General features: G+C 41.3%; 1 protein-coding gene across 5 annotated transcripts in view; it reads right to left on the bottom strand.

The window, feature by feature from the left end:
• Positions 1–10,145: 10,145 nt before the first annotated feature.
• The window catches only part of LOC149961048 (uncharacterized), a 44,544-nt gene continuing 37,838 nt past the window's right edge, over positions 10,146–16,851 (bottom strand). For all 5 annotated transcript variants that reach the window (XM_090174873.1, XM_090174908.1, XM_090174890.1 and 2 more), the window contains 2 exons: positions 14,527–14,670; positions 10,146–13,258 (listed from right to left, as the gene is read on the bottom strand). In XM_090174873.1, the coding sequence (XP_090030999.1) occupies positions 10,902–13,258; positions 14,527–14,670 (2,501 nt within the window). In that variant the 3' untranslated portion in view covers positions 10,146–10,901. The remainder of the gene's footprint in view (positions 13,259–14,526; positions 14,671–16,851) is intronic.

Below are 16,851 nucleotides of genomic sequence, written 5' to 3'. Positions count from 1 at the left end.
TCTCTTCTTTAACAACGAGTAGGTGTGATTCTAAAACTGAATTCGGACTTTGTATAAAGACGGCAGTTTGTTTTCTACGCGCGGCAAATTAAAGTCCCTCAAAAGGACAATTTGCGCAGTATAGGGAAGAAGGTTTTGTTTTAAAAGAGTTCCCAAAAATTTATAATTAATTGTGTCGACACCTGGTACTAAATATACATTACCGAAGAGCAATGTAAGAGCATCATTTAGTTTTATTTCTTACCAGATTGACTCAAAAGCAGACTCAAGTTCACGTCTTCTTACACAGTAGATGTCGTTGCGCAAGGCTATTAGTGCTCCAGCCCAGAATGTACCGTATAAGTTTTAGGAAAATAATCCATGTCAAATTGATTTCCAGAAAGAAATGTTTCCGTTAAACAATAGATTGGGAAATCAAAGGATGAAATGTTGTCGTAAAATTCGTCCGCTTTCGTGTATAGTCCGCAAACGTTCTGATAAAACCTTTTGAAGTTTTAAGCTGGTTTCACACTCGACGGAAAATATGCCGGAAAGACGATAATAAACGCCGAGCTGTAAATTGATTATCATTCGATATACCGCTAACGTTCAACTTTACGCTGCTAATTTTCCGTCGAGTGTGAAACCAGCTTTATTCATAGGGCTTGATATTATTTGCACGTTCGCATTGTCGCCAGTAATAGAAGGGTAATTTGGATTGACTGTGTTATTTTTTAAATATAGTCTCTGATTATCTCTAACTTCCCTTCCGTTAACTGCAACCTTGAACCTGTTCGTGGTGGTAGGGAGTAACAGGTGGGGAGGTAACTACCCACGCTGGCCAATCAAGGCTCTGCTTCTTCCTTAAGCTAAGGTGTGAGGTATCGTGATGAGGGCTGAGTGGTACCGGGGAAGCGAAAATACGGTATCGTTAACGATCCCCTCGGGGTACCAGGCGACACCCCGTGGTATTCTTGCCTTCCACCTGGACCGAGGATTAAGGTACGGTGATTTCTTGCAGTCCTCTTTACTCGTGGGATCTTCATGAATAACAACAAGATCAACAACAACAATCAAAAACCATCGGGCAAGGGTCTGTCTCTGACAGTACCTGGCTCTAACCTGGGGAAGGGTGCATCTTCGCATGCTACCCTCCCTTCAACAAGTTCAGGTCACGGGTCAATCTCGGAAGATACCGATCCCAATTTGCTGGGGTCTGCCTCCGGGGACAGTTCAAATATTCAAAAGGCTCAAATTCTAATTTTAAAAGCGTATCAAGCATTAGATCCTCAACTGTGTTTAAATTTCAGTCATTTATTGCCAATTTACATAGTAGTATAAGGTACACATGCATTCGCAGAAGCAACAATCCATTACAAATTCAAAACCAATTATCCAGAGACCTTTTCGTTTCTCTTTGCCCCTTCCAACTTCTAGAACGTTCCTACGCCCCTGCTTTGAGGAAGTTGGAAGAATACTCTGCAAAGGGTAACTACTCTTCCAATAAAAGATCATTAGAGACAGACCACGACTCTCCAAGCTCTCAGCAACAGGCTGCCAAGTGAGGATGGCCATCAATAAAAGATGGATATCCCTCGAATTTCATAACTGAGGAGAAGATGGGCACCATTCAGCGTGTAATTCTGGAGAGGATAGACGGGACACCCTCGGGTAAGCCTCTTCCTCGATTCTGGAATTTTCAGCTGAGTGGTGGTGCCTTAATTTACCTTTGTAAGGACGACTTAACAGGTAAATGGCTACGCCCGGAATTCGACCTCAACGAACAGGTTCTTCATGGAACGAGGCATTTTGTAAAAAACAGCCAGTGACCTGCTGAAACCTTATAAGGTCGCTCTCCGCACAAGCGACGTCTGGACGAACGACCCTAGAGCAGTGGCGTAACGACAAAATTTGGGCTCCTCCACAGGATATCAGAAAGGCCCTTTATATAAAAAAAAACAATTTTATTATTTTCCCATTCCATTTTTACAAGTTTTCTGAAAATTTTGCCAGATTTCTACATTTTTACCAATAGTTAAATCATAATTTTTTAATTATTTAAAAATTTAAACGTGTTAAAAAATCAATACTTAAAACGAAAGGGCCCCCTATTTGGTGAAAATGTCATGGGCCCCCCGCAGTCGCGGGGTCTGTGGGTCCTTAGTTACGCCACTGCCCTAAAGTTCTTCTAAGGCATCTACAAGCTTTCAACGGGGCGTGGAACACAAGCTGTTGGAAGGTTCTTGAAAAGGCAGAGGAACCGACTGCCATCCGATGGATTTACCAAATGGATGGTGAGTCGGTCAACGCCATCCAAGAGGCAGGATTTGTCGCCGAAACAGGTTTGGACAGGGGTATTTTTAAAATAGTCAACAACCCAAACCAACCCAAAGCTGTAAGTAGTGCAGAGGGTGTGGTAAATCCCACACCAGAAATTGTACCCCAGTCTAACGACTCGGTAGTTTCAAGACTAGACGACTTAGAGCCTCGGAAGACTTCAGCTTATCGGACATTCATGCCCTTCCGCTTTCAATCTATCACTCTAGGGATACCGCCGTGGTTAAAATCATTTCCTCTACTACTGACGGGAATGAGGAACTCACGTTGGCATCCGTCTACTTCCCTTACGATGATGCTCTGCCCCCACCATCACTGGAGGTGACCAAATTGGTTAACCACTGTGAACGGTCGGGAAAGAAACTCATGGATGTGATGCGAACGCTCATCATGTTGTCTAGGGCAGCAGTGACTGCAACGATCGTGGTGATAAACTAATGGAATACGTGGTTAGTACCAAACTTCATATTCTCAATAAGAACAATGAACCGACTTTTGTTACTCGTAACAGAACTGAGGTCATTGATGTCACGTTGTGCACAGAAAATGTCGCAGCTCTAATTTCTGACTGGCATGTGTCTAGTGAACCGTCATTGTCGGATCATAGACACATCTGCTACACAGTTGTGATGAAACTGGTTCAGGTTAATACCGAATTTCGCAATACCAGGCGAACTAATTGGCCTGGTTATAGAGATGATTTAAATTTTCATCTGAAGGATGATAAGTCTAGGCTGTCATCAGTGAGCACTGGATTTCGATTTGACTGTTGATCGAATGCAACGTGCCATTATCGACTCCTACCATCGCAACTGTCCTTGGTGGAATCATGAGATTGGCAGACTTCGCAAAGAAACTAGGAGGCTTTTTAACAAAGCTTAAAGGTCGGGTGACTATGATGTTTATAAGCATGCCCTCACTGGCTACCATAAGGCCATCCACGAGGCAAAGAGGGACTCGTGGAGGAATTTCTGTGAGAATATTTCTGATATTCCTAGAACGGCCAAGTTAATGAAAATTATAGCCAACGTCGATGAGACTAAACATCTTGACACTATTAAGTTGAAAGATGGCAGTCATTATTCATCGTTTAAGGAGACTCCTACTCATATGTTAGATGTTCACTTTCGTGACTCCAGAATTACTATCAGCACTGATTCTGATTCCCATTAGGATTGCACGTACCAAAAGGGAAGATTGGGCGGTGGCGAATAAAATTGTCCAGACTTATTTGGGCTTTAAAATCTTTTAAACCCTATAAGTCTCCAGGGCCGGATGGGATTATTCCTATTCTTCTGCAGGAGGGCATTAATATTATCTGCCCCATGCTGAGTTGAATCTATAGGGCTTGTATTGCCCTTGGATATATGCCAAGCATCTGGAAACTTTCTAGGGTGATCTTTATTCCGAAGCCAGGGAAATCAAACTATCTCGAGGCTAAGGCCTTTAGGCCAATCAGTTTGACTTCCTTTTTTCTAAAGGTTTTGGAAAAATTGGTAGACAATTATACTAGGGGGGAGGTTATTTCTAAAATGCCTCTCTCGACAGCTCAGTATGCCTACCAAAAAGGCAAATCTAGCAAGACTGCCCTTCATGGCATAACTAATTGCATTGAAAGGGCTATTAACTTTAAGGAAATAGCTTTAGCGGTCTTCCTTGATATTCAGGGCACTTTTGATAAAGTGTCTAGCGCAGTCATCATGAAGGCTGCAAAACGCTTTGGCATTAATGACACTCTGTGTTTTTGGATGAAAGCTATGCTGACGAATCGTGGGGTATTATCCTCCCTGCTTGGAGATTTCCTTATGGTCACCACCAGCCGTGGCTGCCCGCAAGGTGGTGTACTTTCACCTTTGCTGTGGTGCCTGGTTGTGGATGAACTATTGGTGAGTCTAAACAGGGATGGGTGCTTCGGCTATGCTGACGATATCGCCAGCCTCTTCACGGGAAAGACCCCCAACACTATTAGCGATTTAGTGAGAAGGGGCCGGGCTCTTGCATCAGTGGAAAGCTGGTGCAGGGAAGTTGATCTTACGGTTAATCCTAATAAAACGGTTCTTGTTCCTTTTACTCGTAAAAGGCTGCAAAACTCTTTTAATTTATATCTCCTTATTTGGGACTATCTTGAGGGAAAGCACCGAGGTGAAGTGCCTTGGTGTTATTCTTGACAGCAAACTAACGTGGAAGCCTCACCTTGACTCTATAATTCCGAAGTCTAAGATGTTACTTTGGAGAACCAGAAGTGCAGTTAGCAGGTCATGGGGGCTTAGCCCTAAAGTGGCTTACTGGCTGTACGCCATGATCATCAGACCATTGCTCTATTATGCTGCTGTGGTCTGGTGGCCTAGAGTCCGTATTAAGACTGTGCAGAGTGATCTGCGCACCTTTCAAAGGCTGGCTTGTGTCAGCATCACAGGGGCTATGAGAACAGCCCTAAGTGCTTCTCTAGAAATTCTCCAGAACTTTCTTCTTCATCTTTTCAAAGAGGAAGCTGCTGCTATGGGAGCCTATATGCTCAACCAAAGTGGTTGATGGAGGGCAAATATTTGCGATAATAGCCACAACAAGTTTTACCGTGTAATTCTAGTCAGCTATCTGTCTTCTTAATGAGTTCTGATATTATGGCTACTAAATTACATTTTAGTAAGCCTTTCATTACTTATTTTCTAATCATAAAATGGGTTCGAGAATTTATTGTCTTACTAGCAATCTGGGGTTCTTTGAAAGCCTTGGTGTTTATGCTAGCGTTTTTCAGGCAGAAATTGCCGCTATCTGCTTCTGTATCGACTTTTGTCTTAAAAAGAAGCTTAATGGCAAGGTTATCCAAATTTATTCGGATAGTTTGTCTTTGGTCCAGAACCTGCCGTTCCAATTCCGTCTAGCATAGTACGCGGCCTTATCTCTGATTCTATGACTGACCGTCAACTCAAGCTTTGGCTTGAGATGGACGGCCAAATGCAGGCTAAAGAGTTTATCTCGGGCCCCTCTAGGCAGAGAGCTAAGGATTTGCTCTCTCGCTCTCCAAATCTAATATTAGGTCGGTCGTTGGCCTACTAACAGGTCACTGCCTTCTTAACAGACATTTTGACTTGATTGGAATCGATGATGATCCAATCTGTAGGGCATATCAGGTTGAGGAGGAAACCGCCTCTCATGTGCTTTGTAGGTGCGATTATTACGCTGCCAAAATATTCGAGCATCTTGGTATGCATCAGTTGGAAACCTCTAATTTCCATAACATGCCGGCCGAGAGGATTCTCCGTTTTGGGTCGGATATCGGTCTATTTAAGTCAAAAGGTTTGGGGTTGCACAATGGACCACTGGTCGAAGTGCGCGAATGGGCTTATCTTTAGCCCTTCTCCCCTTACTTTAATATAATAATAATAATAATAATAATAATAATATTCTCTAACTTCCTCGAAAAATGTATTTTTGAAAGTCTTTAGGAAAAGTCGCGCGAATTGATGAGTTTTCGACTTCTACGTTATCCGATGTGACATAAAACGAAGCGTAACCAGTATATTTGGTTTTAATTGTATACATTAATTTTTTTTAGCTCGGTACCATCCTCAATAAAGGACTTTCAGTCCTCTTTTGTAACGGTATTAGAGAGACGAGAAATAAAAAGTGCTTTTTTCGGTGGCGCTTTAGACACTTTCGCGATTACTTTAGTACCGGTGGATACGTTTTCCTTATTATTATTGTTTAGCCTATTCGATATGACTTTCGATGCGGTATTCCCCTTTCCATCTTGGGAGTCTCTCCTAATTGAGGATTTAATATTTTGATTAGATTGTTGTAATATTTTTGAGTACGTAGGCTTAAAATGTAAATATCATCTTTGTCGTTCGCAGTATTCTTGGCCAAGGATGAGTTCAAGAATTGGGTAACGGACAATTTTCGCGAACCAAACAAGCAACTAAAATGGGTTATTGATCCATCGTAGATAGCGGGAAAGTCTTATTCGCGGAGATGGCAGCATTGACTGCTAATTCTTAATCCAGATCTTGCATGGTATGTACAATTGTCGGCCATGGACGCCGTAATTACAAATTCCACATAGACCAAGGACGCCGGGTTTTCCTTTTTCGGGTAGTTTTTATATATATCAAAGAGCAGCACGGATTTAGTTTCTCAGTTAATTTGGCGAAAAGAGGAGCGCTGAATTAGCTTCTCAGGTTATCTAGAAAAGAGAGGAGCGACGATTTAGCCTCTCAGATGATCTGTTAAAGAGAAAAGCGCTGATTTGGTCTCTTATATGACCTGAAAAAAGAAGAGCGTCAATTTAGTATCTCAGATGATCTCGAAAAAAGAGGAGCGCTGATTTAGCCTCTCATATGATCTGGAAATGGGAGAAGTGCCGATTTAGCCTCTCAGATGACAGGAAAAAAAGAGGAGCGCTGATTTAACCTCTCATATGATCTGGAAATGGGAGAAGTGCCGATTTAGCCTCTCAGATGACAGGGAAAAAAAAGGAGCGCTGATTTAACCTCTCATATGATCTGGAAATGGGAGAAGTGCCGATTTAGCCTCTCAGATGAGAGGAAAAAAAGAGGAGCGCTGATTTAACCTCTCATATGATCTGGAAATGGGAGAAGTGCCGATTTAGCCTCTCAGATGACAGGAAAAAAAGAGGAGCGCTGATTTAACCTCTCATATGATCTGGAAATGGGAGAAGTGCCGATTTAGCCTCTCAGATGACAGGAAAAAAAGAGGAGCGCTGATTTAACCTCTCATATGATCTGGAAATGGGAGAAGTGCCGATTTAGCCTCTCAGATGACAGGAAAAAAATAGGAGCGCTGATTTAACCTCTCATATGATCTGGAAATGGGAGAAGTGCCGATTTAGCCTCTCAGATGACAGGAAAAAAAGAGGAGCGCTGATTTAACCTCTCATATGATCTGGAAATGGGAGAAGTGCCGATTTAGCCTCTCAGATGACAGGGAAAAAAAAGGAGCGCTGATTTAACCTCTCATATGATCTGGAAATGGGAGAAGTGCCGATTTAGCCTCTCAGATGAGAGGAAAAAAAGAGGAGCGCTGATTTAACCTCTCATATGATCTGGAAATGGGAGAAGTGCCGATTTAGCCTCTCAGATGACAGGAAAAAAAGAGGAGCGCTGATTTAACCTCTCATATGATCTGGAAATGGGAGAAGTGCCGATTTAGCCTCTCAGATGACAGGAAAAAAAGAGGAGCGCTGATTTAACCTCTCATATGATCTGGAAATGGGAGAAGTGCCGATTTAGCCTCTCAGATGACAGGAAAAAAATAGGAGCGCTGATTTAACCTCTCATATGATCTGGAAATGGGAGAAGTGCCGATTTAGCCTCTCAGATGACAGGAAAAAAAGAGGAGCGCTGATTTAACCTCTCATATGATCTGGAAATGGGAGAAGTGCCGATTTAGCATCTCAGATGACAGGGGAAAAAAAGGAGCGCTGATTTAACCTCTCATATGATCTGGAAATGGGAGAAGTGCCGATTTAGCCTCTCAGATGACAGGAAAAAAAGAGGAGCGCTGATTTAACCTCTCATATGATCTGGAAATGGGAGAAGTGCCGATTTAGCCTCTCAGATGACAGGAAAAAAAGAGGAGCGCTGATTTAACCTCTCATATGATCTGGAAATGGGAGAAGTGCCGATTTAGCCTCTCAGATGACAGGAAAAAAAGAGGAGCGCTGATTTAACCTCTCATATGATCTGGAAATGGGAGAAGTGCCGATTTAGCCTCTCAGATGACAGGAAAAAAAGAGGAGCGCTGATTTAACCTCTCATATGATCCGGAAATGGGAGAAGTGCCGATTTAGCCTCTCAGATGACAGGAAAAAAAGAGGAGCGCTGATTTAACCTCTCATATGATCTGGAAATGGGAGAAGTGCCGATTTAGCCTCTCAGATGACAGGAAAAAAAAGGAGCGCTGATTTAACCTCTCATATGATCTGGAAATGGGAGAAGTGCCGATTTAGCCTCTCAGATGACAGGAAAAAAAGAGGAGCGCTGATTTAACCTCTCATATGATCTGGAAATGGGAGAAGTGCCGATTTAGCCTCTCAGATGACAGGAAAAAAAGAGGAGCGCTGATTTAACCTCTCATATGATCTGGAAATGGGAGAAGTGCCGATTTAGCCTCTCAGATGACAGGGAAAAAAAAGGAGCGCTGATTTAACCTCTCATATGATCTGGAAATGGGAGAAGTGCCGATTTAGCCTCTCAGATGAGAGGAAAAAAAGAGGAGCGCTGATTTAACCTCTCATATGATCTGGAAATGGGAGAAGTGCCGATTTAGCCTCTCAGATGACAGGAAAAAAAGAGGAGCGCTGATTTAACCTCTCATATGATCTGGAAATGGGAGAAGTGCCGATTTAGCCTCTCAGATGACAGGAAAAAAAGAGGAGCGCTGATTTAACCTCTCATATGATCTGGAAATGGGAGAAGTGCCGATTTAGCCTCTCAGATGACAGGGAAAAAAAGGAGCGCTGATTTAACCTCTCATATGATCTGGAAATGGGAGAAGTGCCGATTTAGCCTCTCAGATGACAGGAAAAAAAGAGGAGCGCTGATTTAACCTCTCATATGATCTGGAAATGGGAGAAGTGCCGATTTAGCCTCTCAGATGACAGGAAAAAAAGAGGAGCGCTGATTTAACCTCTCATATGATCTGGAAATGGGAGAAGTGCCGATTTAGCCTCTCAGATGACAGGGAAAAAAAAGGAGCGCTGATTTAACCTCTCATATGATCTGGAAATGGGAGAAGTGCCGATTTAGCCTCTCAGATGAGAGGAAAAAAAGAGGAGCGCTGATTTAACCTCTCATATGATCTGGAAATGGGAGAAGTGCCGATTTAGCCTCTCAGATGAGAGGAAAAAAAGAGGAGCGCTGATTTAACCTCTCATATGATCTGGAAATGGGAGAAGTGCCGATTTAGCCTCTCAGATGACAGGAAAAAAAGAGGAGCGCTGATTTAACCTCTCATATGATCTGGAAATGGGAGAAGTGCCGATTTAGCCTCTCAGATGACAGGAAAAAAAGAGGAGCGCTGATTTAACCTCTCATATGATCTGGAAATGGGAGAAGTGCCGATTTAGCCTCTCAGATGACAGGAAAAAAAGAGGAACGCTGATTTAACCTCTCATATGATCTGGAAATGGGAGAAGTGCCGATTTAGCCTCTCAGATGACAGGAAAAAAAGAGGTACGCTGATTTAACCTCTCATATGATCTGGAAATGGGAGAAGTGCCGATTTAGCCTCTCAGATGACAGGAAAAAGAGAGGAGCGCTGATTTAGTCTCCCAGATTGACCTGGAAATTGAAATTAGCCTAGTAAATTTTCCAAAGCAAACCTTAAAAAGAGATCGTAGCCCCTCTAATATGTACACTGTAGCCAATGGCCATTTATTTAGTTCAAAGAATAAGAATTCAAACGGTGTTGTGATATATTACAATATAATTCCCGTACAAAAGGTTTTTAGCATAAGTTAACGTAGACTTCCAAATTTGAGGAAATACTTTCCCACAAAACCTTCGCCAACCAGTGGTAGACAAAGTGCCACTTATATCAAACACTTCAAACATTGGTCGACAAGAATTTTGGCCTCCGCTCACTAAAAATTTTCCAAAAGTTCCGTACCAACTTGGCAATATTAACACATAAGACGTCTGCTACTCTAGATATTCTTGAAATTTTGGAAACAGCACCGGAAACGACTATTGAACAGGATTAAAATCCACCTTTTGACCAGGAGGAGTGATAGACCCTAATTAAAAAACAGTTTTTCGAAGTGAATGTGAAATTTTATTTCCTTATAATAAATCGTTACATTGCGTCAATACATTTTATTGCTTCGGAAGTAGGAGAAAATATTGGCTCGAGATGATATGGATAGTAATGAAACACATTTTGAAAATAAGATAAGGTTTTCAAGCGTTAAATGAAGCCTCAAGAAGAAAGCTACGCAATATAGTTTAATAGAGCAAAAAATAAAGGAATCTAAATATTACGACAGAAATTGTACATGCCTTCATGTACTCATTGAATTTTCCCCAAAATATATTTCAGATACGAATGAGATTTTCTGTAACTCGGGTCTTCATTATTGCGCTAAATAATATAGTGGGCGTGACTAATTCTTTGGCACCAGTGATTTCGTGTAACGTAAATAGTTAATCTATTAGAAATATCTTTATACTTAAATAGACAATTATAAATATCTATATAATTATAGTAATTTAACTTAAATGAATATAATATAAGGAAATTTTATTATTTAGTGTTACTGGCACTTTAGGTGTTTTGGACTATTCTAAGTGAGTAACTCAGTACGAACAAGAAACGTTTAACAAGTGACATTTTTAGCTCGTTCACACCAGTACTAAGGCCACAATAGTGTCGATTCATTGCATAATATTTACTATAACTAATTAAAAATTTCGCGCATTAATTTCCGAACAACAGAACACTTAAATTTGTTTCCCGAGAACGTAAACGGGGAAACTTATAGGTTTGTAGAAGTAGCTTTATCCGGTACAATCTACATTCCTACAAGTTCTTCGTACAACGTTTTCGCGGAGTGGCCCAACCCCCGTTTATTCAGTTTCTTTTAGGGGAGTAAAAATACTTCCCAAATCAGCAGATTCTTGATGAGATTGCGCGTGCTTCGTGTAAAGTACTTTATTGGGGAATCTTTGGTCGCATTTTTGGCAACGGCACGGATGATCTCCGCTGTGAGACCTCACGTGCGCCGCTAAATGGTACTTAGTACGAAAAGCACGACCACAGATGGTGCACACGAGGCCTCGATACTGTCCGGCTTCCTTTTTGAATCGCGTCTTCTGCAGGCCTAAGCTCGCCATACATTCAATCTGGGCTTGTTCCTCTGACTGACTAGATTCGAGTAACGGCGCTCGACCATCCACTTCCGAGCTGCCATTAATTGAGATCCTTTGGTGGCCTATTTGGACTAGAGTAGTAGTCGAGACCTTTTCCCTGCCAATTTTGGATAAAGAGTTACACGAGATAATACGCGTCGCTATTTCGCTTTTAGAATTACACGATATATTTTTATTGACTTCTTCAAGTTGAAAGTTATCAGAGTTAATTTTCTCGTCTACTTCGGGTGGAGAGATACCAGCGATAACGTTCTTAGTTACTTTATGTTGAGAGTTATCAGATATAATTTTCTTGACTGCTACGGATTGGGAGTTACCCAAGTCAATTTTAGTGGCTCCTTCGGGTTGAGATTCATTTGGAACAACTATTCTGGTTATTTTGATTTCGGCTTCAGAATTATGTTCTCTGGGTATTTCTGATTGTGATATATCTAATTCACTTCCCGCGGCTATTTTGATCTGAGAGTTGTCAATGACACTTGCCATAACTTCTTCGGCTTGAGAGTTATCCCAGGTACGTTCTAAGGTGACTTCAGATTCGGGGTTAGCAGAGTTAGCTTTCCTGGCTTCTTCGTTTCGAGAACTTCGACGAATATGCGCTCTGGTGTGCAACGTTAAACTTAATTTACGAGGAAACGATCTATCGCAGTAGACGCAATAGAATCGCGTACTTCGAGAGTTTTTCTTGGGGATGGACGGTGTTGCGTCGAAAGTTTTATTCGCTTCGACACCTTGATGTACTGTAAGCGGTATATCGTACCGCGAGCTGGACTCGGATGCGAGACGAGAAGAAGTAGATGACGCGTTCGCGATTCTTCGTAATGGTACTGTTTCGGTACTTGGCGATTCCCCGTTTTGTAAATCTCTAGATGAACTTGACTGCAGACTGTTAGATGAATAGTTTTGAACACTAGTAGATGATTCGGTTAGACTGCTGGGTATTGGTTTAATAATAATTCTAAGAGACGATTCGTTTTGAATACTCGAAGTTGAAATATTCTGGATACCGGTTGGGTGACCTGGATGTTTCTTTCTGAGATGTTTGGAAAGCGATCCCTTAATAACGAATCTTTTCGGGCAAAAAGAACAATGAAATGGCTTATCGAGCAATGGACGACACGTTTTTAAGTGACTGGCGAATATTGAATGAAATTTAAAATTTTGTAAGCACATGGTGCATTGAAAGCCACCGTGGTTCTTTTCTAGTACGTGACTGTCCAAGGCGTCATCACTGGGAAACATCAATTTGCAATAGTCGCATTCGTAAATGTCCACTCGCGATTCGTTTTGAAGATTGTCGTCCACTCCAGATTCTTTTTGAAGGTCGTCGTCCACTCGAGATTCTTTTTGAAGGTAGTCGTCCACTCGAGATTCTTTTTGAAGGTCGTCGTCCACTCGAGATTCTTTTTGAAGGTCGTCGTCCACTCGAGATCCTTTTGGAAGGTCGTCGTCCACTAGCGATTCTTTTTGAAGGTCGTCGTCCACTAGCGATTCTTTTTGAAGGTCGTCGTCCACTAGCGATTCTTTTTGAAGGTCGTCGTCCACTAGCGATTCTTTTTGAAGGTCGTCGTCCACTAGCGATTCTTTTTGAAGGTCGTCGTCCACTAGCGATTCTTTTTGAAGGTCGTCGTCCACTAGCGATTCTTTTTGAAGGTCGTCGTCTTTCTCGGAGGTCCGTGTCGGGCTGACGTAGTGCAAAACGCGAATGTGGCGACGCATGGTGCTTTTACTGGCGAAATGTTTCTCGCAGATCTGGCATTTGAAAATTTGAGGGGAGGTGACCTTGGTCACGGCGCGTTCGGGCGTCGAACCAGCCTTGTGCGATCTTAAGTGCATGGCCAGCAGGAGAGAATTGGACGTGCAGTGTTCGCAAAACTCGCATTGATAGGGTTTCGAGTCACCGTGAATTTCAAAACAGTGTTTTTCGTAGGAGTAATTATCCTGGAAATCTCTGGAGCATTCTCTGCATCGTAAAGGTTCGTCGCTTCGTTTTTGACGCGTACGTTTCGATTTTGGGCCTGAATCGCGGTCGCTACTTACAGTATCACGAGCCACTGAAAAGAAACAGAATCAACCTTAAATTCGTGAACTAAAGAAAGCGTCGGTCATTGAAACCCAAACTCCCACCTGTACCAATAATTAAAACTGTCTATACAGATTTTTGGCGGTCAAGGACAGTGCCACCAATTTACACTTCGTTTCGGTGTCTAGCTAGCTCTTTTGCCAGAACCTTTGGTTTTCTTTTCACGTTGAAAATAAGTAATCTAAGAGGGTTTTCTTTTTTTTTCAACTTTGCACCGAAACGACCGCACAAAATTTGGTTTTCATAGCAAAATGGAAGCAGGTAAAATAATCAAATAAATCGTAAACCTTGTAAAAAGTATAAGATGGTACTCTCTAACGACCGCACCAAATTGAGTGACACCGAAACGTTGGTACATAACGTTTTCGGTGTGATTAGAAAATGTTCTAGTTTTCGACAACATTGAAGTTCTTTTTCAATATCTTAGACAGAGAATAAAATGTTACTGGTTTATTCCGAAATCAAAGTTTTGGATCATAATATTTTTTAGATTGAAGCTTTGATAATGTACATTGACACGAATATTTTATTTTGGTGGTTTATAAAAATGACAATTTAACACGCGTAAACTAAGTCAAATGAATCGGTTAACTAAAGGAAATGTACCACGCGATGGTTAACGCGATTACCGAGATGGTTCGAGAATTTACGACGTCAAGGTCTCGGTGTCTTTGGTTTCGAAGAGATTTTCAGTTTGTTCGAGAACAACCTTAGTGTCGCTAAGTCCATTTAGCGAAGAGCTAGGATCACTGTCCATAGGTGGTTCGTTCGACGCGTCTTTCAAGTCGCTTTCTTCATCGTCGACGGCCGACGAGAAGGATGTGGTCATCGAAGAAAGTCGCCGGGACTTGCGACTGGCGACAGCTTGTTGATGAGCCCGTTGATGGCTAACTAACTGAGCCCTAAAGTGGAATCGGCGCTCGCAAAACGAACACTCGTGAAGGTCGTTGTTTTGGGCTCGATTGTGGAATTTCAAGTGCGTCGTGAGGCGAAACTGGTGGCGAAAGGCCTTGGGACAGAGGTGGCACTTGAAGGAGCGGCTGCTGTCGTGAGTGTCGAGGTGCGCTTTGAGGACGCGCGGTTTGACGGCCGCGAATTCGCAATAAGGGCATTTGTAAGTCTTTCGGTCCCGGTGAACCTGACGCCGATGCTGGCGATAGTTCAACGGCGACTCAAAGTGCACGTTGCAATCGATACACTGCGACAGCGACGTTATATCGGGATGGCCGACTTTATTACCTCCAGATATGTTGTCGCGCTGATCAGTCAACTCGCCGAGGACGTTAGCCGCGGATGTTTGTTCGTTCGGGGAGCCACCGTTGTCGACGTCCGTCTCCTTCCGTAATGGCGTTCGAATTAATTCAGGTTCGACATAAGTAGAAACTAATAAAAAAAGAAATACTAGTCAAACAACAATGTTGTCACTTTCCATAAAGATTTGTTGAGGTTAATGGTAATAGTTAGTATCAGGAATCCATACCTCTAGGCTCTACTTGGAATGCTTATCAGGCCGTATCGCTTATGTTACTCTGACGGCTTTGGCCCCGCCTACCAGTGAAAAATCCCCTCTGCGCGCGTTCCCCTCTCACGTTGTTGTTTGTTAAACTAACATAGTGACGTCAAAAAACCGTCAGCCACATCGAGACGAAAATCTGCCGCGATAACCATTCCAAGTAGAGGTATGGATTCCTGTTAGTATATAGGAAGCTTTTGGCTCGCGTGGAATTAATATCTTGCCCCCACCATCCTACGCATTGAAACCAGACCACCTGAATTAATGGCATTAAAATTTGCTACAGTGGTTTTAGCTTGGGTTTTAGCCAAGCTGATTATAATAATAATAATACTCAGCTAGGCTAATATCGAAGGCACCATTTTAGGCCCGAGTCAGCCAGCGACTTTTAATGCCGCGAATCGTACATATCGCGTGACTCTTGAGCTGGTGTATTTCGAGTTACAAGTTCATGATCGTAATTCTGGACTTTTCCCCGTTTACTAACTCGCATTCGAATCAATTGAGATCTCAGTTTTAATATTTTGCCTTGTAAACTGACTAAACTCAAATGTCTCAGAAGGGCTTCTAAGGAACCTCTTTAATACCTGGGATGATCTCACTATATACAGAAGTATATAATATATATCTATGTCATAAAAGTGAGACACTATCCTGGGTTTAGTTTAAAAGCGTGTAATCAATGGATTCAGATGTCAATGTTTCCAGCGTTTACTACTAACAAGGAATGTACCCGAGGTGTTGTTATCCACCGTTTTGGTTCAAACTCGGGTATCATGCACCCCTCAATGCAACTTGAAAAACCTGCAAGGGAAAAGTTACGCTGGGCTTTCGATTTGCCATGGCAACCGAAAACGTTTTTGACAACACGAAATGAAAATTTTCCGATTGAAAATAACATGGAAATCTGACCGATTACTAAAATGGAAAAATGTTATCAAAATTTAATAAAAAAATATAATTGTTAAAATTTTGATCAAATTTGACCAATAATTGATAACAAAAATCGATATTTCTGAGGAAAAACGAGAAATAGGGCTATAGTTGGTAAAATATATCATATGTTTTAAAATTTAAAGAAAAACCACTAATTTGATAAATTTTTATAAAATTTAGCTTTTTTGAACCAAATTGACAAAATTTAATAAACAATTTTGAAACTTGATTTATTAGAGTAAAATAAGGTAAACATTGGTGAAATAGACATATTTTATCAACTTATGGTTAGTTTTGATCAAAGTAAGATAAAAATAAAAAAGTAAACGGAAAAGGTTAAAAAATATTGTAATTGGAAAAGAACACAAATTTTAAGAAGACAAATTATTGAACGCTTAAAATTATAAAGATGATCAAAATATATACACTCATTGTAACGAAAGTAACTGTACAACCGTTCGCGGCACCCATTGAAAATGTGTAGGGACAACTTCTAGTAAATGTAGACTGTATAGAAAAACCTCTACGTCATCTACAGGTTAACTCTACAAGTTTTCAAGAGGTGGCTTAGCATGTCTATTCTCGTCTAAAATAGTTTTTGCATTTAATTGGGGATCAAATCATTATAAAAGACGATTCAGTGCACTGTCATATAATTTTATTCTAATTTTTTTATTAAAAAATGTTTTCAAGAGCCTATCTGAATATTTTTCTTTTCATTTTAAGTGATACATATTTTTTAATTACAAATCGAATAGTTAATCGAAAATTTTCTTATTTTATAGTTTTTCCTAGATATATATTTCATATACCGCTATCGGCCAATATCGGCTTCATTTAAGCCGATATTGGCCGATATATCGGTGTATCCCTAATTTCAATAGTGATGTAAGTCGGGTAAATACCCAGTGGGTAGGGTATTTTTAAATAGGTATTTACCCCATACCCGGGTTAATACCCAAAACTAGGGTTTTTATGATTGGGGCGTCAGTTAGTATCGGGTCGTGTGGTACTATCTGTTATCCTCCTTGTCTACATCTTTGTTTGGGCTTATTAGGTAGGGCAATTTGGGCAAACTACATTTTTTAAATGCAGTTTTATTTTAGTCTATTTTA

Source organism: Leiobunum rupestre, chromosome 1, assembly GCF_980474605.1.
Source record: "Leiobunum rupestre chromosome 1, qqLeiRupe1.1.hap1, whole genome shotgun sequence".
Classification (NCBI taxonomy): Eukaryota; Metazoa; Arthropoda; class Arachnida; order Opiliones; family Sclerosomatidae; genus Leiobunum; species Leiobunum rupestre.
This window is presented reverse-complemented; position numbering and strand designations above follow the sequence as displayed.